The 25895-nt window shown below is 57.4% G+C and overlaps 1 protein-coding gene across 2 annotated transcripts; it reads right to left on the reverse strand.

The window, feature by feature from the left end:
- MTHFSD (methenyltetrahydrofolate synthetase domain containing) lies at positions 1 to 24686 on the reverse strand. Of its 2 annotated transcripts, none has more exons than XM_039226997.1 (8): positions 24639 to 24686; positions 20849 to 20952; positions 19051 to 19164; positions 16112 to 16225; positions 13465 to 13555; positions 10684 to 10796; positions 10309 to 10434; positions 1 to 1603 (listed from the first exon to the last, which is right to left on the reverse strand). In XM_039226997.1, the coding sequence occupies exons 1-8, from the start codon at positions 24652 to 24654 to the stop codon at positions 1094 to 1096; spliced, it is 1188 nt and encodes a 395-aa protein (XP_039082928.1). In that variant the 5' UTR covers positions 24655 to 24686; the 3' UTR covers positions 1 to 1093. The 2 variants fall into 2 exon arrangements, with proteins under 2 accessions (XP_039082928.1, XP_039082939.1); XM_039227008.1 differs by lacking the exon at positions 24639 to 24686 and adding an exon at positions 24221 to 24375.
- Between the last annotated feature and the right edge of the window lie 1209 nt (positions 24687 to 25895).

The raw sequence follows: 25895 nt of genomic DNA on the forward strand, positions 1-25895 counted from the left end.
CACGTGTCAAACAGGGACATTTTATGGAAAAAAGAAAGGAAAAACAAGGCAAGAAACCAACAAAACAAAAAACCATGAGGAGTCAGACAGCCAGACCGCTGCTCTGGGTAAGGTCGGGTTCAGCCTCTGATGTCAGACCTGAGCGCCAGACGAGGCGAAAGCAGCCACGCGGGCACTGAGGGGGCAAAGAGTAAGCCCAGGAGCTCGAAGGAAAGGTCTTGGCCTGTTTTTAGGATATTTCTGCTCTTCGTTTTATTCATGACGCCTCGGGAAAGGAGCCTGCACTTGTGAGCATCTCAGGGCAGGCTCTTCTTTCTGCCGTCTGCACAGTATTTTCACCGTAAAACCAGGAGAAAATGCTTTTGCAAGGGACCCTGGCATCTCAAGGTTTTCTTGAAAGCGCATGCAGGCCGTGCCTTCCTGGGGTGTAACAACGTGCCCAGGGAGACCTGCTGGTGAGACACTAACGTTTCTCATGCATGTACATTAAAAAAAATCCCCACTTAAACGCTCTCTTTGACTTTTTCCCAGGACCAACTGCAAAAGCGCTCTGTTTAGAAAGTACAGTCCAGCTAAGATCCAGTTTGCTTTTTAGGAACAGAAAAGTGGAGAGAACAAAAACAAGAAGCACAGGGCGTTAGGCAGACAGCGTGAGCGTCTGTCACTGAGTGTGACGCAGGCTGGGACAGCTCGTTTTCCGCAGCCGGTACCTCCTACAAAACTATGCGAGTGAAGGGTGCTCTCCTTTCACTCACCCCGAGGGAGGGGTGAGGCTGGAAAGGCGAGGAGGACACAGCAGTGAGATGGCACCACCTGCTGGTCACATCGGCTCTCCGTTGCGGACGCGAGCGCTGAGCTGTGACAAGCAGCATGTACCCAGAGAGGAGCCAGCATGGGGGAAACACCCAGCAGGCTGAGGGACCCTGAGAAACAGGGCCGGGACCTGTGGGCTGTGCGCTACTCCCTGCTCGTCAGGAGGCCCCGGGCAGTGATGGAGGCTGGGCCACCGGGAGACACCTGGGCCCAAAGTCGCTCACACAGCAACACTCTGCCAAGGCTCCTTAGGCTCTACGGCGACCGGAGCGGAGTGCCATCACAGGTCGGCGACGGCCGGGCGACAGTCAGGCTGTGGATCCTCCATGTGGCCACCCACCAGGTCGCGGCCTGTCTGCTGCCTGGCCAGTGCCACCGTCACGCTGGCCGCCCCCAAGCACAAGCCCTGCAAGCGGGAGACGGCCTGCAGGGCGGAGGCTGCGGCCTGGTAATGCAGGAGGGCCCTGCGCCGTGGCCCCTGCCACGTGAGCCTCTCGGGGACGGCGCCGACTTCTCTGAGGGCTCTCTTCAGCTCGCTCACTCTGGCATCCCGGGGAAGGTTCCCGATGCACACAGTGTCAGCCGGCCCGTCCTCCCCCTGCGCAGAGCAGGGCTCTGAAGGGGGTGGGTCCCGAGGCCCCCTGACGGCGCCTGGGCGAGCTGGCGGCCGGCTGCCGGCTCCCAGGAGGCCCCGGGACTCGTCCCGGAGGGCGACGTCCTTCCCAGCCTGCTTCTCTCGGTAGCGAAGGCTCCGGAGGATTGGGATTCTCCCCATCACCTCACAGCTGATCTGAAAGAGCAAAGCAGTTCCAGCTCCTTTGTGGGAAGGGGGGGCAGCAAACTGGGTCACGATGGAGGAGAAATCAAAGCTGCACAGGGGCCACTGCCACACGCTCTCAGGCAAGCGGTCTTGGCCACGCTGCCCCGGCTGCCCTGGCCCGCGGGCAAGCAAGAGCCCTTGGGCCCCGCCCTGCTCCACTTAAGTGACATCCAGGATCCCTGGGGGCCACGTCGGGGACTGCGCCCCCACATGCCATGGCAGCTGGCGGGAACGGAACGGTTTTCTGTGCTCTGGGGGCAGAAAACCAAAGGCCTCCACTGCAGAAGGCTCAGCAGGGGAGGGCAGTGGAAGGAAGGCTACGGGTCATAAGTGGCAACCCCCCTAGTGGCCTCCAGGATAATGGGGGGTGTCTGCCTCCCCACCCTTTGGGCGGGAGGGGATCTTTAACGGGGCTCCCCGGCCCCCCCGCCACTCCTCCAGGGACCGAACGTGTCAACTTGTTGCTAAAGATACAGAAACAAGGCAAATCTGAAACAGAAAGCCACTTTTGGAAACACCTTCTAGCAACGGGTTCATCGAGCGACAAAGTAACACTACACAAAACGTTAAGTCTCCATGACAGGAAGGACACGTTTGGCCTTTTGGGAAGCTGCAACAGTGGAGGCGGTGAAAGCACCCCGATACAGGAGGCAGGTCCCCCCTCGAGTTCTGGGCTGCACAAGCGGGGCCCGCGCGGCGGGGACTGAGTGAAGCCGGCGTGCGGCGCGGTGGCAGACGGCCCGCCCTGTGGCAGCCCTTCGGGTTGGACTGCGCGTGGACAACTGAGCCCCGGCCAAAACCCGTCTCTGTCGCTGAAGGGCCTACACGGCAGAGGAGGAAGAGAAAGACACGGTGAGTCCTTAGCCATCCTCATTCTTTAGAGATGCGTTCAGTCTGCGTTAGGGCACAAAGCTTGTACGGGACCAACTACCAAGAGGTGGGCGACGGCCCCAGCACGGGACTCCCGCAGACAAGGCTGCGTCGGGTACAGATCCGCACACGAGCCGGACAGGCGCAACCTCCCTCTAATAATAAACCCAGTAACGGCCTTTTCGCCCCATTCAGACCCACAGTCACTAGGGTAACGGCTCTTACCCTGGCAGAGCATGTCGGACACATGTGAGAGAGGCCGGGGTTCCTCCCAAGGAGTCCCCGGGAATCCCGTGTGCAACTTCTCGGTCTATGCCTGGACCTCCGACCCACAGGGGGCACACAGGCCCCAGGGTACAGATCAGCAATTTAGAGAAAGAGTCAAAGAAACTCAAACACCCAAGAGTCGAGTCCCTCTCACAAACTTCCAGGCTCCTGATCCTCAGCAACGTCGCCCCGGGTTCTCTCTCCCGGCACTAGGCGGACGTGGGCCCCACCCCGGCACAGCCTCTCCACTGGCTCAGGTCCCTCTCCAAACGGACAGCGCCCTTGCTCCCCGGCACGGCCCGCTCGGGTCTTCAGAGGGGCACACGGACTCGCGGGTGCCACAGAGAGACTGTTCAGAGAAAACCCAATCCTTCTAATGTTCCCACTGCTGAGACACAAAGAAACTGGCAAAACCACGGCCGTGCCGTGGACATGTGCACGGAACATGGCTACGCTTTTCTAATCAGGAGTTTTTCTTCCACTTGACTGTCGGCAATTCTTCTGAACGGATCCGTGCCAAGGTGACGAAGCCCCCAGGCCAGCCCCCCAGAGGCTCTGGTCCCCAGGAATCCTGAAGGTGATCCGGCCCAGCAGCCAACTCCCCCCACGCCTCCACCCTGCCTTCTCAAAGTTCACGTTCTTGTGTTCTTTCAGAGTCTTTAAAAACAGATTTAAACGGGTCATAATTAGATTCTCTTTAAGTTTATTTTTTTAAGGAATCTCTACACTCAACGTGGGGTTCAAACTCACAACTCTGGGGTCAAAAGTCACATGCTTTTTTTTTTTAAGTTTATTTTGAGAGATGGAGAGAGAGAGCGTGCTCTTGAGAGTGAGCAGGGAAGCTGCAGGGAGGGAGAGAGGGAAACCCAAGAAGGCTCTACGCTTTCTGCGTGGAGCCCGGAGTGGAACTCAATCTCACAACTGTGAGATCATGACCCGAGCCCGAACCAAGAGTCGGACACTTAACTGAGCCCCCAAGTGCCCCAAGGTCGCATGCTCTTCCAACAGAGCCAGCCAGGTGCCCCCAAACTGGTCATATAGATTCATAAGGACGTCTTTACGTTACTACATCCAGTATTTAGAAAGGATGACCCAACTCAAAGTTGCAATTACAATCAGAGAAAATGTGTGACTATGTACTTAGAGGAAAACTGAATGTCATTCCACGGAGCAGCAGCGAGGCCAGGTCTCCCGGTAAACACCGCACCTCCGCCAGCACCGGCTCGGAGCAGTCCAGGCCTGGCGATCACCCCAAGTACTGAAATTCCCGTGTGCTTTCGCTCAGTGGAAACAAAGGGCTCCCTCAGGCAGAAGCTAGTGTTCTCAGGAGACCTGACTGAGGGGGCCGGCCTCCAGGGCCAGGTGCCAGACCCCTACACCCAGGGGGCAGAAATCCATTTATGGAGCAAAAATACACCCCCTCCACCCCCCACAGGGAGCTGCTTTCTCCCATGTGGCCACACGCACAACTAAAAATGGATGAACAATAAAAATGTTTTAACTGTATGCACATTCTGAACTAAGTCTACAGCACCGCCACACACACACACACACACACACACACACACACACACACAATCTTTACTGACAGAAATGCTGACTGCATCGCTTACGTAAGCCTGCTCATCTCAAGAGCAGGATGGTCTGGGGTAAGGAATGACAAAGCTTAGTGTCAGCTCGTGGGTCCAAGCCCACAGGCTCTACACGGAACAATCTCCCGGACTACCAGGTGGCGTCTGCCACTCTCCCAGCTGCTTGCCGTTTCTGTGCTCTCTGTGGAGTGGCCTGGGCTGGGGGCTGTCCCACAGTGGGCACAGAGGCGTCTGTGCGCTGGCTGGACGGGCTGGCCTCACGCTCAGGACAGTTCACGCCGCGCTACACTGGAGTTACTGGGCGCCGGTTAGGAACATTTGTTACATTTCTAAGGGTGCCGTGTGAAATCAAATATTTTGCCTATTAATCAAACACAAAAATATATTTCTGCCTTTCAATAACTAATCATTCCATTAAAAGTAGTACCAATTTGATTTTATATGCTAACCCGTTCTCCACTGAAGTTTGCATCCATCACGTATAAATGTACGTTCTCTTTAAAGATGAAATGAAAACCCCCGTCCCCTAGAAAGCCAGGCCACACGCAGTACAGAGCAGTGGTCGAACTCAGGGCCCCTGTGGCCAACTCCGGAGGAAGAGACGCGGGGCCTGCTGGCCCCACCACCCGCCGGCTTCACAATTCTCATCTGCTGCTTTCCCTGACTCTCCCTTTACTTGAGCAGAAGGTACAGGGCCTGGGCCTGATCCTCAGACTCCCACTTACTCCAAAACGCTAGGTCTGAGCAGCTGCTGGCCAAAACACAGGAACACCGTACCGATTCCTAATGTGAAATACAATTTCCACAAAATTATTAGTCGTCATGCATGAGACCAACACTCACCATTCATCAATAGAAAATGCTTAAAAAAAGATTTCTTTTTTAATGTTTATTTTTGAGAGAGAGCATGAGTGGGGGAGGGGCAGAGAGAGAGGGAGACACAGACACAGAAGCAGCTCCAGGCTCCGAGCTGTCAGCACAGAGCCCCACGCGGGGCTTGAACCCATGAACCATGAGATCATGACCTGAGCCGAAGTCGGACGCTTAACCGGCTGAGCCCCCCAGGAGCTCAGACTGAAAATTCTTTTAAATACAGTACTTTCAAATGAGCAAGGTGGAGTGATTCTGGAGAAACTAAGAGAGCAAGAGCACGGCACAGCTAAGGAACGCACCATGTCCCACATGTCACTCAGGCCTGGCGGCGTCCGCTGGCTGTTACAACAGGGCTCAGTTTATATGCCTCTTTGCACAGAGACGATCAAAGGTGTCAGTCAGTAGAAAAGGCCCCGCAGCGCTGCTCCTTCACAGATACACTTACTGTGGGTCTGAAGGACCAGGAGGGCAGTGACCACACACCATTACGCCATCTGAGAGGGGCCATGGAAGTCACTAGAACTAGGGAGCAGAACACGTTTCTGGTGTGCAGGACCACCTCCAAACCCGCACCACACGTGCCGGCCTCTGTGTGCACCTCGTGCCTGCGTGTCCCACACTGTCCGGGAGTGGGGACAGCATAACAGACGGGCCCACCAGAGCGGGGAGGTCCCTTCCCGCGGGGCCAGTTCAGAGCCACGTGTGGGACAAGCTCGTGCCTGGCGGCTCCAGGCTCAATTCCACGCACAAGTGTCAGCCACGCGGCAAGAGCGGCCCGTGCGGGTGCCCCGCAAAGCAGCTCGGGCAGCCCAGTGGGCCCGCCCCCTGCCCCGCACAAGCACAGGGCTCCTGAGAACGGGGTGCCCCCTCAGGCTGGTTGTACAAGGGGAGGCGAGAGCCCGGGAGAAGGCTCTCTACTGAGCAGTGGGGACCCAGTGGGGTCCGAGAGCGCCTGCTGGGATACATCCAGGAGACAGAGAAAGGCCATCGGAACGCCCCCTACTGGTAACAGCTACTGTTAACATGCGGGTCCCACTTCCGCCCCTTCCCACACGGGTTCCAGCACCACGGGCAGGGTGCAAACGACACAGCACACGCGCACTCTGCCACCCCCCCCCCCCCGGTATGCATTACACCACAAGCGTTTCCTCACGCCATTCAATGCTCTGAAGAAGGCTGCATGTACTTACTTTAGGGACAGGGTTGGCATCTGGGGCCCTGACGCACCACAGGGCCCTGATTAACGGGATGCACACGTCTCTACCAGAATTGATAAGTATTTCTCTAGGACACATTCCTAGAAGTTGAATTAGTGGGTCAAATACAGCAAATCTTTTTAAATAGAAGTATCCGCCTAAGCCTCTGGCCCGGCTGCCGGTGTGCGCCAGTGCGCCAGTGCACGTCTGGCTGCTCTTTCCAGGCAACACGGCTGATGCGGGGTTGGAGAGCGAGCGTCCGTGTCCCAGGGCAGCTGCTGCTCACAGAAGGGGTCCTTGTCCCCAAACCCTTTCCTCAAGGCATGTCACTCTCATGAAGTTCCGTCCACCCGGCACGGTGACCAGGTGGGAAGCAGCCTCCCAGACGGCCGTGGGTGCTCCGCAGCTACTTGTTTCTGGGAGTCAGGACAAGAATGACCCTGGTAGGGTCCCGTTTCCTTAACGAAGGAGAAAACGGGTTGATCCAAGAAGGCAAATATCTGGATTTGGTCACCAGAGTCCTACCACGGCCTCTGTAATCAGTGGAAAACTTGCCCACGACTACTGAGGGGGGTGGGCAAGGGGGGCAGGAAGCAGTCCTTTGATCGGTGGCTCTGGTGGCAAGGAGCAGTCTCGTGGGTGCCCCGGGTCCCTCTGGAGCTGCGGCCACACCCGCAGCCCGACAGCATCTCCAGGGTATTGTTAAATAAGTGTTTCCCCCTCCCCCACCTCACTCTAGCTCAGCAGAAATCAACAGAGGCAGGGGTCTCAGTGGCTGGGAGGTCCAGCGCAGGGGGGCGGTGGGAGGGTAGCAGGGGTGTCAGGGTCGACGTGGAGCCCCGCACACAGAGGGCCCCGCCCTGCCTTCCGGACACTCCCCTGGGGCTGGCAGGCAGCCAGGCTGTTGGCAGGACGTTGCACCGCTCGTTTGCGACCTGATGCCTGGCAGCCCTGGGAGCAGACCGGGCAGGCTGTGGGGGGCTCCGGCCGAAGCCAAGGCCTGCGGGTCACCTCACACACAGCCGTCCACAGCTGAGCACATCTGGGTCACCATCCCAGAGACCGCACGACCATCTGGGCTGGACGTGGTTCAGGGACCCCTTCAAGGGCAGCTCTCACCCCATCTGCCTGCCCGGCAGAGGTCGCAGGGACAGCCCCTCCTTCTGCCAGGTGGGCCTGCTGGGCCAGGGGCTCGTCGGGGAGGCCGTGGGCAGATGAAGTGTGGCCATCAGGGCACTCTGTGGCTCAGACATGGCCAAGTCCCCGAAATTTGACAGGTCACCAGGTGAGAGGCCACCTGAGAGGAAGGAGGAACCCATGTGAACAAAGCAGACACACCTTCCAGAAGGAGTGTCTCTTTCTCCTTCACCGAGAGGCAGTAAAGGACGCACAGTGACAATGCACGGCTGCGGAGAAGGCCGGGCAAGGCCCAGGCTCGGCTCAGGGACCCTCTCAAGGGGAACCATGAAGACTGCCAGCACCAGGCATCCAGGCATGTTTCTCACAATCACTGACTTCCATTTGGCGCCTGTGGCAGCCACACTGGCGACAGAGGGCAAGTTCAGCAGGCGCCTCCGTGCTCTGCCCGTGGGGTCGGCACCGACAGCACTCCACGCTACCGATAAACAAACGGGGAGGGGGGCTTGCAGAGGGTGTGCTAAGGTCCGGTGGCTGCTAAGCTCTAAGCTACTGCATCACCTGGTCCCTGTCTTTAAATTCACGAAGCACATACAGAGAAGAGGGCAGGGCAGGTCAAGGGGGCTCACTGCCCAAGCAACTACAGCTAGAAAGCAGAGTCCGTGCCCGCAGACCCCCAGGCGGAAGCCCTGCACACTTCTCTCAGAAGGTGGGGCAAAGGCCACAAAATCAAATGCTGCATAATCTTGGTGTATTAAAGAACGAATTAAAAATGTATCACGTTTTGTACTTATTTCATAACCTTCACCTGGGAGGTCTACAGTGTTTAGAAAAAACCGTGATTCTAGATAATTCCACAGAACAGGCGAGGCTAATCTGGGGGTTCTCATCCCCATGGGACGAGTCTCTGGGTAGAATGACCCATGGATGGATACGCCAACGTGCACCTAACAGTCCACCTGCAATAAAACCACAGCCGACGACTGAACTTCCCCCTCCCCCCAAATCCTCATGGCATTCAGGGGTCCCCAATGTCAACAAGATCCCCTCTGGTTGCACACACAACAAGGCCAGAACAGAAGCCCCAGGGGCTGGGGAAATGACTCCGTGCAAAGGGACTCCCCGTGGTGGGAAAATTGAGAACACAGGACTCCAAAGTGAGAAGTGGCCTTTTAAAACTCTGAGATTCTTGGGGTGCCTGGGTGGCTCAGGTAGTTAAGCGTCTGACTCTTCATCTCGGCTCAGGTCATGGTCTCACGGTTTGTGAGTTTGAGCCCCATGTTGGGCTCTGTGCTGACAGCACGGAGCCTGCTTGGGATTCTCTCTCTCCCTCTCTCTGTCGCCTCCCCCCCACCCCGCTCATGCATATCCTTTTTTTCTCTGTCTCAAAATAAACAAACGTTAATTCAATAGGTAGACAGATAAGTAGGTAAAAGTTTGCAATTCTTGGGGCACCCAGGTGGCTTAGTCGGTACAGCACATGACTCTTGACTTTGGGACTGTGAGTTCAAGCCCCACACTGGGTGTGGAGCCTACTTAAAAAAAATAATAATAAAAATAAAAAATAAAAGTTTGAAGTTCTTGCTCAGGCCTCATTAGTAATTCAATCTTCCAGAAGGGGCTGAAACAGTCAGGTCCCACGCCCTATACACACAGTGTGGCTCTTTGGAATCTGGTTCACCGCTTTCCTTTTACATAAGAGGAGCTGTCATCACACAACATCACCAATAACATCATCTGTTGATATTTTTCTATTTTCCCTGTTAAAATCAGAATGTGACCATGGCTATTCCCCAAAGCAGCACATCCTTCTTCTTCTGGAGAGGCCGCCCAGAATCTCCCTAACATGGGCTGCAGGCAGCCTCCCCAGCTTCACGTTCTCGGCTGTGAGCAGAGGCCACTTCGCCTCTGCGACCTGCGCATCAGCCTCTGCTTAGAGAGAAGCGGTGGAACCGAATCAAGTTCTCAGGAAAGACACTGACGGACATTTTAATACTCACTAAGGGCGCTGCTGGCTACCCCACGGCACTCAGCACGCACTCGGAGGGAGACCCACGGGCCCACTTCCAGGCCACGCCCGCTCCTCCTCTCTGCTCTCATCAGGGCTAACCCAGAAGGAGCACAGGCCCCGGCGCGGCATCTGTGGGAAAGGCCCACTGGCCTGTGTGGCGTTTCATTCGGTGTCAAGCTTGGAGGTGGAGGCCCGAGGGGACGCTGCCTTCCAACCCCGGACAGCTCAGGTTTAGCGGCAGAAGATGTGGAGCAAAGGCTTCGATCCAAACCCAGCAAGTGGCCCCCATCTCCTCAGGAGTTCCGGCTGCGCGCCAGCAGGCGGGCCCCTAACCCGCAGGCTCCCCTTGGGGCCGACCCCTGCTGCACACTGTCGCACCGGGCATCACACCAGTTCTGCAGTGAAAAGTCACCGAGGCATCAGCCTATGAGGGCCACGGGTGCTGCCTGGAGACCCAGGTCACACGAGACAATTTGGACTCCCAACGGGAAAGCTGACGAGGCAGGACACCATGGCCGGGATGGTGGCACACGGCTCTTCCTGCCACGGCCGGCCGGTGTAACCCCGCTGCAGGAGACCTGGAGCCTGCCCGCTTGTCCTGATCCAGGAGCTCAGCCGTTCAAAACTCCCGGGTAACTGCAACGGCCCGGAGCCAGCTGCCACACCAAAGGATGCCACACAAGAGGGGTTGCCTCCGAGCTACAGGCCATTGGCGGCCACGGGACCCACCTTGGACCACAAGATCCCCGCTGGCTTTGGGCGCTCACACCCCGTGGCAACGACTCTCGTTGGAGTGACGATGTAGTCCACGGTGAGATCGTGGTCCTCGAGCAATGCTTCGGGTATGTCGATGACCTGGTCAAACAGAAGAGGGTGAGGGCGCCGGCGGGGCCCACAGCTCCGTGCTCACTGCACGCACGGAAGCCGGTGCCAGGCCCAGAGGGAGCAGGCCCCACGGTCATGTCACCAAACAGGTGGCCTCGCTGGTCTCCAGCGCTCACAAGAGCCGTGGAGTGAAGGCAGGACCACTGTCTGTCCCCTCCTCCCCTCCCGCCCCCTCTCGGGTATGGCAATGGCTCTGCTGGGCGTGTTCAGGGGCAGCACCTGGCAGTCGTGGACAATGGTGACCACCGGGGTCCCCGGGGTGACCGCTCCCATCGACACCATCATGGCGTATTCCAGGTCAGCATAACCTTCTCCTTTCCCAATTCTCCAGCCTAGGAGACACGCAGAGCACCATTATCACGGGAGTACGTGTGTCATCAGGTCACAGTGGAAGCCGAAACTTGGGCTCGACATCCCTGGCCCCTCCTCAGAGGCTGCCATGGCGAGCCCACAGGCGGCCCCAACGGGGGGTTCCGGGAAGGTGACACTGCACACACACAGTGGTCAGACGTGTCACAAGAGGAAAGGGAGCCTTGTGTTGTGTGAGCAGAGCTCACGTTTAGAAGTAATGAAGGAGCAGTTTTTAAAAGACTAAGAACAAATTTTTACTAAAAACAAAATCTTTTTAAGCAGTTTCTCTTGGAAAAGAAATAAAAACTAAAATGAGGGACACGTGATTTAAGACGGTATCACTCTGTCCTCTGAAAAGCCCCACAGTCCCCACGGGAGGGCAGGGCTGGCAGCCCTGGTCCCAAACCGCACACCCCAAGGTGGGGTGAGCAGAAGGCGGAGCCGAAGCTGGATGAGAAGCTACTCAGCAGGCAGGACACGGCAGGGAGGCACGGAGCACGCAGGAACATTAAACTGCCTCCTGGCTCCCAGGAGGACCGACATTCTGCTGTTAGGAAGCCCGTGACGTTGCAGAAACTCTGACTTCTGTGTAACACCAGTATTGTCACAAAGAGCATCTCTGCTCATGCGTCTAAGATTCTGATCTCGTGCTGCTTCTACAATTTCCAACCTCCAACCATGCATGCAAATAAACAAGGGAAAGACAATCCAGTGGAGAAATAGCAAAGGATGTGAACAGTCTGCAGACACAGGCAGGCGAGCAGCAAATATAAGAAACGATCACCTTCACTCACCATTAAAAGCAAATCGAACGGTGGTCGAAGTACCACCGCTCACTCTGAGATTGGTAAAAATTAGTCTTGTGATTCTAGCTATTACAGGCGAGTAGGGAGCGAGGCGAGGGGCACAGTGACAGGGTGTGAGGTGGGCGCCCTTCTGGTGGATGGATGATCTGGCTACAGCCACCAGGGTTTAAAGTCCACCCTTTGCCTCAGCAATTCATTTGCTAGGATTTTCCCATGTAAAGCCCTGGAAGGTACCACAAACTCAACCCCAGGAATCCAGCTCCCTTTAGTGTCATCTGTAAGGGAAAAGCCAAACCAAACCCTGGTGACAAGTCACGTGCCCATCAGTCTGCATAGACGGCCATCACCTGGCAGGGCACAAAGTGCCAGACGTGCTATCCTTCTGGGAGAACAGTCAGGACGAACGACCCACACAGAGCACAGGACACGGGGGGACTCACAGGCATCTGCATCAACAAGAGGAACTGAGACGGCAGATGCCTGGGAAGAACATGGGTGACACTCTGGAAAGTGCCTGATCGTCTTTGGAACGAAGACCTCCTTGCTAATTTCCCACTGCCAAGGGCACAGCCTGTCCTCGGGCCTCACGGCCTCTGGGAAGCCAACCCCAACCTACTCGGGGGCCGAGCTGCGTGAACACACTGCCCCGGGCCCCGCCCTGCTGATGCCCTGCTCGCAGCCCGAGAGTTGCTCTTTCGACCGCCCCCGATGTCAGCGCCCACCTCTGTGTCCAGCACCGAGCACATCATACCACAGTTCAGCCGCGGTGTCTGTGCTTCCCACATGCTGTGGTCCAAGGCTGAGACCACGCAGCGCTGGCCTGACACGGGGCCCACGCAGGCACCCAGGAGACGTGTGCCCATGGGGCCCCATCCCCGATGACACAGACAGATTGCATAACTGGGGATACAGAGAAAGCAAAAGAGCGAAGCACTACAGCGTCTCAACTTCTAAGGCAGAGTGAGGAGGGATGAGGCCGTAAATTCCAGGTGAAGATATGAAAGGCCACCATTTAACAACACGATGCTCGGGGTTCAGAATGAAGGACTCGGGGCACCTCTTACCAACTACGTGCTGGGAGCCCCTACTGAAGGAAGAACTTGGCTTTGGCTGACTTCCAGAGGAGGATTTTTAAGGATGAGCGTCTTAAAACAGTCTCTTTTCCTCTCGCAGGGGAAGGAGGAGAGGGGTGTTTTCCCAGCAGGGGCCCAAACCACACGGTGTGGGAACAAGCCTGTCATAGGCTGACCGCACCTGGACCCCACCGGCCCCGTCGCAGTAAAAGCAGATCGTCTTCGAAGAGCATCGAGCCGGGCCTGGGGGAGGGGGCAGCGGAGGAGGGAGAGGCTCACGGGACGAGGGCGGCTTGGCAGGGGACAGACGGCAGCGAGCCCCCGCCCCCACCTGCCTGCATGGCAAAGCACCAGGCCTCCCGGGCAGGCTGGGGAACCTGGCGTTGCCCAGAGGCCGCTGCTCCCTAACGGAAACAAGGTTTAGGGCCCTGTGGTCTCCCATCCTCCGGAGGGCCTTCAAACCAGCCATCTGCTGGCGCACCACACGCAAATCCGGCTCCGGCTCCCGGTAGCTTAGGAACAGAGGAAATCTCTCTCACCACCTGAGCAGAGATGATGTCACTTTATTTTTCCTGCTAAGAAAAATGAAAACACTGGAAAGGTATTGAGTGTGAGGGACTGAGTTAATCCTTCAAAATGAATGAGAGGGACAGTGGTTTCTCAGTGGACAGGAACGTGTCCAGAAACCGAAACCCCTCACCGTCAGGGTCTAGAGGACGAACAGACAACAGAACGTCAAGCTGCAGGTCACGGTGTAACTTTAATCTTACCTTTTTCAGAAACAGCGACGGAGCCCACCACCACCAAGTCCACCAGGACCCTGGAGTCCAAGCCCACGGGAGTGCTATAGTTCCGCACGCCCTGCGAACAGACACGTGGGCCTTGTGCTTCCCGGGCAGCGAGCGGCACCCCCCCACAGCTCAGGGGCCAGGAGCTCGCAGGAGGCGAACTCGGGCCCTACAACAGGCATGCCGTGCGGTGGAAGCGGCGTTTAGGATAGATAATTTCCCACAATCTCCTCCCCAGGGAAGATGCCACTTTGGAAGTGACAGCACAAGCAAGTACGGTGTTAATTTCATCTTCCCAAGCAATCACAGGAGCACAGTAGTCAGGACAGGGGTGGGAGTCACACAGAACTGGGTCCATGCCCCTGTGCGCCCTGTGGCCTCTGCAGGAGGAAGCTCTCTGACCTTCAGTGTCCATCGGTGAGGCAGAGGCGCTGCCTCATCGGGCTGGTGCCGGGACGGAAGATGGTGGAGGTGACGCGATTAGCGCACAAGATGTGGCCGGTAAACGTGTGGGGCAGACCATCAAGTGTGAGTACTGGGGGCGCCACGTACACCACGTTCACTTCTGAAATATTACTCCTTCAACCAAAACCCACCTACAGTACACACGTTTATACTAACGAAGGCCTGTATTTAAAGAACAGGGCGGCCGATTCGGCCATGAGTCTCAGATGTGAAGGGGCACAGATCAGTCTAGGAACCAGACGAGGACCTTGTACAGACCCGGGCGCAGCAGGGGAGGCTCACAGCACGTGGGACCGTGTCCTGCCTAAAGTACGTGACAAGTCACCCACGGGATCAGCACGGGGGTGGCCTGGGGGCCTCCCAGCCTGCTGTGTCCCTGCTGCGCAAAGACCTGCTTATCCTAACGTCACAATGGCCGTGGCGGCTGCCATCTCACACCCATGGCCCACATCCTCGGCCCTGTTTCAGCGGGCTCGGTGTGTGGCAGCCGTGGTGAGCACACAGCTGCCGCAGCGGCTGAGAGGCTGCCCCCCACCCCTCGGGCGGCTCCGGCCGCTCTCTCAGGCCAAACACCGTGTCAGCAGCCAGGAGCTTCCCTGACTCTCCACAGTCTCATTTGATTCAATGAAAATTCAGCTGACAAACCTTTCTGTCTGCCCACAGAGGTGCTCCCTGGAAGATCCCGAGTCAGAGAATAGGCACAAAGGCCCCGATACCACACGGGTGGATGGGGTGGTGGCAGAGGCCGTAAGGGACAAATTCAGAGTCGTCTGCCACAAAGTAAGCGCTCATCGGAGTGTCCTAGAGACGACCCACGTGGTGGCAGTGTTTCTGCCACTAAGCTCTGGCAGCACGGATAATGAGTGTGTCATGACCCTCCACGCTGGCATTTTCCCTGGGCCGCGAAGAGAAGGAAAACCTCCTCCTCAGGTTCAGGTGCCTCATGTGGTAACAGAGACCGAACCCAGCTGTTCAGACCCTACTGAAGCTCAGGCACAGAGCCCCTGGGTCACACTTCCAGGAGCGTGTGTGAGGGACCGGCCATGGGACCCGGCCTCAGCCCAGGACGGGAGCCGCGCTTACAGTCCCAAATCTCCGACTGCCATGCCATTTGTCACACCCCCGCCGGCTCCCGGGTCTGCCAGCCGCAGACCATCGCCCAGGGTGCACTTCTGAACACTAAGCAGAAGCACAGCCAGCTCTCGTTTTTCTGATTTTCCCTTTGCACTTTTCCTACACATGTTTTCTTACTGTGCTCTACGACACAGGGTTTTTAAGCCACACCAAATTCTATTCTTGGAATAAAGGTATCAGTAAGTGACCATAAACATTCAATTTTTAAACAACAGACTTAAATGGAAAATCCTGTTTAAAAAGGAGTATCTTAATTATACATGTGGGTACAGATGAGCAGGGAGGAGGGAATCCGTGTAGGGGGCTCCTCCGTGCGGCCTGCACTTACACGGCCCGTGTCACAGAGCCACCGATACACAGCTTCCAGCCAAACCACTGACGGGATGAATTCTCTGCCATTTATTGTACAACTCACACTTGACCAGCAATACTTGGACACGTGATCATCTTGCTTATATTAAAATGATGCAATGGAAAACATAAACAAATAAAATTGAAAAGGAATCTCTTGATGCCCTATTTTTTATTCCCAATAGATTAGGAACCTAACAGGCTGGAGTCTGTTCTAGGACTCTGAAAAAGGTCACCAAATTCTACTTCTTTGTCTCTAAATACAAGACAAATCCGATTACGGGGCCCCTAGGATGGCAGTTTCACGGTTCGGTTTGACCACATTGTGAGACACTCGGGAAGAGCCCGCCCCTGCGTTACTAACGCCGTCATTCAGAGCTGCCGAGGCAACTTGCAGCTGGGTTCTGGAAATGCCTCCCAGCTCCCAGCTGCTCCGTGGCACTTCAGAAAGTGCTAGGCAGCCCGGACGGTGGCACAGTTAACACGGAGGAGCCAGAGGACCAGGGAACTCGTTTTCCCTTCATCTGTAACAGGAAACACGATCTACAAACCTGCAGCGCGTGGACCCACAGTTTTGCCATGTGGCTCCTGTACTCTGCTCATCTGGCTTCGGGAGAGACACGTTCAGTTCTGTGGGGCCCTGTGTCTCCGAGAGCAGCGCTGCCGTGCCCGCACTTACCTGAGAGGTGGCGCATTTTCTCAGGATGTCCTTCGTTGCCCCGGGGGGTGGTGTGATCTTATTAAATAACCCCGTTCTCAGCCGTGGTGTTGGCACCAACAACGTTTTTTTGCTCTTTGAAAAGAAAGACAAACAGTGAATTATAAAACTAAACCCAGGAACTCCCCTGTGTGCATCGCTAACATCTCAGTGCAGATGCAAGTTACCTTCCCAGGCACTTCTGGGGAACGGCTTCTTTGCACACCTCATTAAGTACAAAGAACTACTCAGGGCCGCTAGCCCACCCAGCGTGTCGTCAAACTCATGAATTCTACTCTCCTTGCCGCTCAGAATCGCTAAAGGCTAAGGAATGACAGTGCAAAGCGGCCCAGCAGCCCAAGGAGTCCAACCAGGCCCTCCCTGTGGCCTCCCAGCGCAGCGCTATGCACCTCGCGGCCACAGTGCTGCCGCTGGGTGCCTGCCCTGCATGGCCGTGGCCTTCTGCCCGCCAACGGCAGCCTCCCACGTCAGTGCCCATCACAAGTGGCACGTGTGCTGACCTGAGTCCCCAGCCCCCTTTGATTTAGCTCCCAGACGACTTGGTTCTCCAAGTGTGACCCTGGGCGGCAGCGGCAGCAGCCCCTGGACGCCTGTGAGAAACGACCAGAAGCTCGGGGTGGCGGGGGGCGGGGGTTCCACAGGTGATTCTGACATCCAGGAAAGTTCCAGAACCACTGCCACAAGCATCCCTGAAGATTACACAGGGGCAGCCCATGAGTCAACTGTAAAATTTATAAAATCTTTGGTGTAAAAAGAGTATATTTTAGTTTTTGTGCAGGAGATGACAGCCTAAGCCCGACACAAGACCTATAAAATCGCGGCTGGCCTACTTAAAGCCGTGGCCAAGGAAACATTTCAACACAAGTTGTCACCACATGCTCTTTTCCTTTCAAGTGTGAAACAGGTCTGGGTTCATCTGCAGTCTGGAGACGCTGGTGTACTACGTATCATTCTGGCTTCTCCCTCTCTTCTGGAAGCTTCTCCCTCACCAGCCCAGTGGCTCTCAGCCCTAGTTCCACTTTAGAATCACCTGGGGAGCTCAGAGACTTAACCAAGGCCCAGAGCCACTCAGAGTCCCCGACATCGGCAACGGGCAGTTTTCAAAGCTCCCTCTGGTGGTGCCAACATGCGGCGGGAGTGGGGTATGTTTGTCTGTGACAAGTGCAGGCCTGGCTGGTGGCTCTCCAGGCACCAACAGGGTCCTTGTTAAAAAGAGACTCTAGAAACTGCCTGAAGGTCCGGGGCGGAGCCTGGGGAGCTGTGTATCCCCAAGCCACAGGCCGCCGTGTCCCCAGGCACAGGCCGTGGGCACCGCACCACCGTCCCTGCCTACACTCAGGAGGCGTCGCAAAGCCTGCAGGTTTACCTGCTTCCTGGGTGATTCCTAACCCACGGAGTCTCCAGCAACATCGAGGAGCCAGCAGCCCGAGCACAGGAAGCACATGTGTCTGTGTCTGTTTCACAACCAAATCCCTGTGCCCATGAGCCTGGGGTGCAGCAGGTTCTCGAACTTGACTATTTCTCTCCCAGGAAGGAATGGAGACACGGAGGACACTGCTCCTCCACCGGCCGCCCGGCTGCCCTCCCGCAGGACAGCCACCCCCCTACCCCCACCCACCCCGCTGCCCTCCCGCAGGACCCCCCCCGCCCGGCTGCCCTCCCGCAGGACCCTCTGCCGGCTGCCCTCCCGCAGGACGCCCCCCCCACCCGGCTGCCCTCCCGCAGGACGCCGTGACCAGTCTCCAACATCCCCAAGGTTCTGACTCAGTGCTGAGGGCACGCGCACAGAGCTGGCCCTGGAGTCACGGTGCGGGTCGCGATCCCCGCTCCACCGCTACCGACATGGGACGTGGCCAAGTCACTCGACCGCTCTGTGTCACGAGGGGCAGGGATCGCCCCCGCAGGGTAGCTGGTAGGCCTAACCGAGGTGATGCAGGGAAGGGTTTAGAGAGAGCTGTGCCCTCACACGTGGGGCCCACTCACCGCGGGCCCTTCTCTGCGGCTGCGATAATTCATTCATTGCCTCTCGTTCATTACACGGTTCATTACACTGCCCGGGAAACAGGCTGGAAGACAGAACGCTTCCAGCAGAAAAGCCTAAATGGGAGCCCGTCCTGGGGCTGAACCACAACCAGCTAACACGGGGGTTCCCTACATGCGACTCCTGAAGGAGCCAGAGCAGAAGCCCTGCACCCCCCCACCCCCGGCCCCCACAGGGTCACCTTCGGGTGCTCGCCTCACCCCCAGGCTGCAGGGCGCCCCCGGGACGCTGGCCTGCCACGCGGGGCGCGGCCGCGCCGGGAGTTCCGGGCCCCCAGTCCCGTCCTCAGCGGCGCTTTGTCTCAGCACAGCAGCCGCCACGGGGGATCGGCGCTGTTGCCCGTGCCCTCCTGCTCTCACGGCTCCGTCTGTATTTAACTTACACGCTAGTCTCGGGTCTACAGCTGCACGGGAGCTGCGAGCACTCACGTTCATGCATTTCCTGTTTGTACTTATGAAGCTACTAGATTCACAGCAACGCTGTTCTAATTTATATATTCGGGCAACACCGTCAGGGTCCTCATCACGGCTCATCAAAAAGGTCAAAGAATTGGAAGATGAAAGTAGCAGGAGGAAATAGTCTTTCTCTTCTGATGAAGCACATCCAATTTAGGAATGCTCCAGGTGACCATTTTGAACGCCTCTGACCTCTGAATTAGGAACACTCGTGACTTCTGACAGACAAACGGAAGACACTTGGACTGTCCTCAAATAAAACTCCCAAGGGCGTCCTGCGCCAACTTCTGAGGGAGTCAGAAGCCCCATCTTCCTCAACAGAGGCTTTTGCACACATTTGCCGGGCGCCCGGAGCACCCCTTTCGTCAGCAGCCGGGGCTCTGGCTCAGGAAAACGGGATTTACCTGCAACGCCAGCAGCCGGACGCCTTCCAGCGACTTGTCAGGGCCCACTTTCACTTCCCGTGTCCTGGCAAAAACGTCTAGGTCTCTGATGTTTTGGCAAGCCAGGTAAGAGCCCTATTGAGGCAAACAGACAGGGTTGCAGTCACGTCAAGGACGAAGCAGCGAGCATTTGTCTGGGGAGCGTCAGGCCTGGGTTTACTGGTTCTGGCCATGTTGAAGGCCTGCAAGCGCGGGGGTGCTCAGCAGCTCGGGAAGCGCCCTGGCCGGGCGGCAGGACCCCGGGCCCAGCGCACGCGTGAGCGGACTGCTCCGGCATTTCACCCAGACAGGGGAGCGGCTAATTCTCGGACAACATCTAGGAGTCACCCAAAGAAAAGTCTGGGAGAGCAGTCAGGGTAATTTGTCTATTTATTTTTTAATGTTTATTTTCAAAGACAGAGAGAAAGAGAGGGCGTGAGCACACAGTGGAGGGGCAGAGAGAGAGGGAGAATCCCAAGCAGGCTCCACACTGTCAGCGCAGAGCCAATGTGGGACTCGATCCCACGAACTGTGAGATCATGACCTGAGCAGAAATCAAAAGCCAGATGCTTAACCGACTGAGCCACCCTGGCACCCCAGCCCCAGTTTATTTTTAACTTAAAATATACATTCCAAAAAGGTATAGAAATCGTGTGTACCTTGATGAATTTTCACAAAAGGAGCACGCGTGTGTTAACTACCGCCTACACCAAGAGAGAACGGATTACCACCAACCCGGAACCTCTCCAATGTGCTTCCTCTTTAAGCATTTTTTACTGAATCTGTGCACCTTTCTCTTTTTCCTGTACTTGATATAAATTTCTCTCCCTGCGAAAACAAGCACTAAAACAAAACAAAATAGCAACAGAAATCATACAGTAAGCACAGGTTTTCTGAGGGACAGGGGCTTGTTTCCAAGGAGCCAGGACACTAAGTCCAGCCAAAATGGGGGAAGACAGCAGTGAAACGCCACACCTGCTTTGGGCTGACACGGCAATCCAGGTATTTCCCGAAAGTGCTTTGTTTTCCTTGTGGAAAACGTGCCAGAATCCTGAGCTGGCATGTTTGCTCGCTGAAGCACACTCGCGTCCTGGGAAGACATCTCTGATCATCTTCTGTTCTGAACAGCGGGGAAACTGAGGCCTGGCGTCGTCAGGGACGTCTGAGGCCTTCCTGTGCAGAGAAACTGGCTGGGGCTCCCTTCTCCACGTGCACTACTCCCTGCTGGTCTTAAGGAGCCACGTGTAAGGGCGCCTGGGTGGCTCAGTCAGTTGGGCAGCTGACTTCGGCTCAGGTAATGATCTCACAGTTAGTGGGTTCAACTCCCACGTCAGGCTCTGTGCTGACAGGTCAGAGCCTGGAGCCTGTTTCGGATTCTGTGTCTCCCTCTCTCTCTGACCCTCTCCTGCTCACGCTCTGTCTCTGTCTCAAAAAAAAAAAACATTAAAAAAGAAAAGGAGCCACGTGTGGAAAGGCACCACAATGACATGCTTGTGGCCACAGGACAAGCGTCTTACTCCATGTCGGGAGGTGACAGGGCGCTGTGGCATCAGCTCGGGACACGACACCACCAACCGCCAACCCTGCACAGGAGGGTCAGCGTCTATGCAAGTGAAGGCTAGGTGACTCGGATGAGCGTGTCCCCAACCACAGAGGCCAGGCCAGCAACGCAGTGTCACTGCCCACCCGGCGTGGGAAGTGGGGCAGCAAATGCATGGCTAACTCGCTCACTCAGGAATAGTCTGTTCCCCTTCTGGATGCTCCAGGAGCGCTTCAGTACCTTGAAGTTGGGAATCCTGTGATGAACAGGCCGAGGGAAATCCGCTAGATTTTGGGATTCCATGTAGTCCCAGATCTGCTCTCGAATGTCCTGCTTGGAAATACCTATGGCGACAGAGGGTGGGACGGGTTAGCGTGGCAGAAGGGAGCCCCGCGCAGGGGTGGCCGGGGGCGGCCCGGGATGGCTTGGGGCAGCGGGGGCGGGGGGGCTCCTCCAGCCACACCCTCAGCTCGCTCAGGCCAGACCAACCCAGTGCTTCTCGTCTCTACAGCAAAAAATCAGGGTTAGTCATAAAGTCACAACACATTGCTAACGTCCAAAAACAGAGTAAACTCAAGACCACCCAGGTACTTAATCTGGCCCCACTGAGCCGCGGCAGCAGGAAACAAAATGCAATCCAAGCCAGGTAGCCGAGCTCTCCTCTGTCTTCGCTTGGAAATGCGCCCAGTGCCCAGTGCCGTTGGGTGAAGGCACTGCATCCTCGGTCCATCCAGCTTTGCCGGGGCTGTGACTAGTGCGCTCGGGCTATACATCCAGGAAGCTTGTCTTAAACCTAACTGCTTTGTAAGCCTATTATTTTGGGTTACCGTTCCCTTCATTAGCGCAGTAATTTCTTATTCTATATGCAACTTTGGAAGTGCGTTCTTGGCAACAAATGATTCCTATTTGATTGGAGCATGTTGATGACATTTGCGTTAACCACGTGCTCTGTAGAGTGCAGAACCGTGCGGAGCAGTTTCCAGTTAGGCAGGAAGACATAACGCCAGCACCTTTGCATAGACGTATTTGAAATACTGACTTAATTTTCATTTTTGGTCCAAAAGGATATCCTCACACTTTTTCAGAAGTTTGTTTCAAGTCATTTTTTAATGTTTATTTATTTTTGAGAGAGAGACAGAGAGTGAGCAGGGGGAGGGGCAGAGAGAGAGGGAGAGAGAATCTGAAGCAGCTCCAGGCTCCGAGCTGTCAGCACAGACCGTGAGATCATGACCTGAGCTGACGTCGGACGCTCAACCCCACTGAGCCCCCCAGGCGCCCCATCAGTCTGTTTTCCTAACAGTTTGTCACGCGGCCAGCACTGGGAATCACGAGGCAGGGGACTCCCAGTGAGGTCACCTCATTCGCTGGTATGCCCCCAACACCACTGTGCCCTAACTGCCAATGAAGGGGGGCGCTTTCTCCCTGTGCCACCTGACAGTCGCCGCAGGGACACATGCGGGGTGCTCGGGCAACGTTCGTCTCTGCAGCTGGCGGTGACAGCTGACCTCTTCTTTTCAGAGAACTGAGATGGTGTCCCTCACAGCTGATGGAGGTGCCACATGTCCTGTGTGTGGCTGGGACACCTCTCATCACCTGGGTAGGAAGGAGGGGCAGGGATAACCTCACGGGTCCTCGGTCTCCCCTGAAGGAACGCAGGCTATTGAGAAGAGACCCAAGGGAGCAGCCTGGGAGGCGAGAGCTGGGAGTGGCCTGGACGGGTGGTGGGCCGGGTTGGCAGCTGGTCTCTCGCCACAGACAGTTCTGAATCGTATGGCTTTGCATCACGTGAATCAGTTACACTCTCAGTTTGTTTTTCACAACTGGACTTCTTTTTCCTCCTGGATTCTTCCCAGGGGACCTCTGGCCCCACACAGCAGACGCTTCCGGTCACAGCTTTTCCTGAGGCGGCTCCCTGCACAGACCCCTGGCCTGCATGCTGGGCCATGGCGGGACTCTGCAGCGAGCGCAGGCACCGTCCGAGAGCACCACTGTCCTTACGCGGGCCGTGTCGGCTCAGGGGCTCCGCTCTGGGGACAGGCCACAACTTACCCAGGCAACGGCTGGTCTCCAGTCTTCAGGTACTGACGTGCACTTTGCCCATTTCACCCCGGTCTGCTACCCGCCCTGCGTAGTTCTAAGGTGCAAGGGCCCACTGCCTACCCACCCTAGCTAGGCCTTGATGCTCTCAGCGTGGCATCCGGCCCAGTCCCAGAACCTCTGGGGGCCCAGGGCAGACACCGCTGGGGACTCCTGACCCGAGCTGTGCCTCTAGGCCTCTGCAGGCATCAGCGCTGCGGCTGGGGGGGCGCCTGGGACCCGGGGTCGGGCCGCACAGTTTCCAGCACTTGGCTTTTCTCCCCTGCTGGGAGCTCCGCCTGCAGGTCTTCTCAGCTCTGTCCCCTCGACAGACCCTCACTCTTCAGGGCTCAGCTTCAGCACCACCTCCAGGAAGACCCCCTGCCCTTCCATTCTGCTCCAGTGTCTTGGGACCTCTCTGTCACGGGGTCACAAGGAGCTCTTGCCTGCAAAGCCTTGCCCACCTCAGCCTCATTCCCCCCCGTTCCTCGCTTTGGATTCAAAACGTGGCTCAAGCACTGTGGCTCCCCGGTCCCCACACCTGTCCACTTCTGTGCCTCTCAGGCCTCCTCGCCCTTCGGGGACACGCCACACCGCCCGGGAGTATTTGAGGGCCCAGTCACAGGCAGAAGTCCCTCCTGCAGGAACTCAGAGCACCCCCCCGTCTGGCTTCCTCAAACACGGCTTCACTGGCACAACTCTAAGATCCCCACCACTTTCCACCTTCACGAACAGCCCGCAGGTGCTACAGCGTCCCCAGCACTGCACTGGGACACACGAAATATAAGAAGCTGTGACCCCTGCTCTGCAGGGACCATTGACCACAAACACTGGAGTGACCCCCATTTAGAAACCCCAGTGAGCGGGCAGACTCGAGGGGCAGAGGGCCCTGCCTGCGGAGAGTTACACACATGTGGGGAATAAGCAGGGGAATGAACGACACCCCGTTCCATAATGGCCTTTTCAGTTCCCTCAGCGGGTCGTGGGTCGTGTCGGGTCAGCTAGGGGCCCACTCATCCCCGACCTGTGGCTCTGAGCTCGCTCCTGGTGACTACCAGCACCTGGTGACGTGGCTGCTCACAAACTGCGCACCCAGTAAACGCAGGGGCGTATTTATCCCCAGACCCTGCTCCCTGGGCCTCAGCACTGGGTGTTATCTGGGCCCCGCACCCCCGCAGCCATCGCCAAAGCTCTCCCACTCTAGAGTGACCTCCTGCAGCCCAGGGGCAGTGAAGCAAGTGTCCCCAGCGCCTGGGCAGGGCCTGGCACAGCGACACCTCGGGAGGCATTTAAGAGGGCGGTGATTTTTTTTAAAGTTTATTTAGGGGGGTGGAGGGAGGAAGAGAGAGAATCCCAAGCAGGTTCCGTGCTGTCGCGCGAAGAGCGAGGCTTGAACCCATGAACTGTGAGATCAAGACCTGAGCCGAAATCAAGAGTCTACTGAGCACCCCCGACCCGGGCGCCCCTAGGAAGACGCTGCGAACCAGCGCTGAAGTTACGGTGCTTTCCAGCCCTGCCCCCGCCCACCAAGTTCACCTGGTTTCCAGGGAGGCGACTGCAGGTCTCACAGGTGTCGCCCACCGACACCGCCATGTGCACAGCAAGTAGCCCTCTCTCTTCTCCCCGCTGTCTTACTCCGCCGGCGGCGTCGGGTACCAGGTCCGAGACCGCCGCCGCCTGGACCCCCAAGCCCGCTCGGACCCCTCCGCGTCCCCTCGTCTCCCCGGCGGTCCCCGGCCCAGGCCCTCCGTCCCCGCCCGCCTCTCCGGTGGCCTGTCACCCACTCCCCACTCCCCACCCGGACAGCGGGTGACCCGCCCGGACGGTGGCCCCCGCCCAGCCCTTCACCAGCCCGCCCTCGCCCCTCCGCCCCCCCCCCCCCGGCGGCCCCTCACTCGCCCCCACTCCTGCCCCTCTGGTGGCTCCGCGCCCGCGTCTCCAGCGGTCCCCTCACCGGTCCTCGGCTCCATGACGACGCGGCCGGCGAGCGACGCCTCCACAGGCGGAGTCGGCGCGGAGTGACGTCACCCGCTCGCGCACTCTCCCGCGCCTGCGCACGGACCGCAAGGGGGCGGTGGCGTCGCCGCGGAGGTCCGTTGCGAGGGGCATGGGGTGCGCATGCGCGTGCGTCTCCGCGGGCGGGGTGGAGGGACGTGCGCAGAGTGCCTGGCTTGGTGCCTGGGCTGTCATTTGTTCTTGGAGCAAGTCCGCGTGGAGCGCCTGTTCCCGCCGGCGCTTGCAGGGCGCTGGGGCTGCCGAGGTGAAGAAGACCCCGGCCCCTCAGAGCCCACTGCCAGTTCCAACACACCTCACCTTCTTTTCTGTTCCCCCAGAGGCCGCCTCCTCCGAGAAGCCGGCCTTGATGGCCCCTCCAGGATATGATTCCCCTTCTCCGAGGACATACAGAGGACATCTTAAGATATCAGGTTGCTGGAGTGGGATTCGCTGCGCGTGGGATCAGGCCCAGCCCGGCCGCTGGGTGAAACCTATGTGCCCCCCAGGGCCACACCTTGATAAACACCCCTTGATTTTACCGTGGCCTCTGGATCTCCTAGAGACTGAAAGAACGTGGCCGCCTGCCTTTGCTCGCCATGTAGGGTGTGTCAGTCTAAGGGCCAGGAAGTGGCTGCACAGACGGCCAGGTCCGAGCCCTCTCTGGGCCCCACTCCACAGGGAGAGATAAGGAGGGTCCAATGGCGGGGGGGGGGGGGGGGTGTTCCCGCTCTAGGAAGGTGACCCTTCCCGAAACGAGGCCGTAACAAGCCAGGTCGTCAGTAACCACCTCCTGAGTAATTGCACAACCTTAACAGTGAGCCTCCTGCATCACAAGCTGGCAAGAAGTGGCAGCCACTTTTCTATACCCAGTATTTCATCAGATCGTGGCCACGCAGGCCAAATAGACAAGGCATTTCAGTCTCCGCTTCCAGCAGGGGAAATGAGGTCTGGGCGTTCTGGGGGCTTCCTCAAGCTCGACACAACGGATCCTATGCCCTTTGCCTTCATCAGATAGAACAGAATTGATGACAGTAGCAAACGCTGCGACGAACGTGCCAGGCTCCAGGCTAAGGGCCTTAGAAGACACACCTGAATACGGTCCTCACCACACCTGTGGGCAGCGACGGTGACATTCCGCAGGGGAGGGAACAGAGACTCGAGATGTTAAGGAGCCTTGCCCAGAGTCGCCCAGCTGGGAAGGGGCGGCTCGTGATGT

This window comes from Hyaena hyaena, unplaced genomic scaffold (genome assembly GCF_003009895.1).
Source record: "Hyaena hyaena isolate Hyena2069 unplaced genomic scaffold, ASM300989v1 scaffold_1, whole genome shotgun sequence".
NCBI classification, from domain to species: Eukaryota; Metazoa; Chordata; class Mammalia; order Carnivora; family Hyaenidae; genus Hyaena; species Hyaena hyaena.

Coding starts and splice junctions, on each gene's coding strand:
- MTHFSD (XM_039226997.1), bottom strand. Junction 10,435..10,683: donor CCATTGTCCACGACTGCCAG/GTGCTGCCCCTG, acceptor CTGTTTGACCAG/GTCATCGACATACCCGAAGC. Junction 1,604..10,308: donor CGGGGATCTTGTGGTCCAAG/GTGGGTCCCGTG, acceptor TTGCTCTTTCAG/ATCAGCTGTGAGGTGATGGG.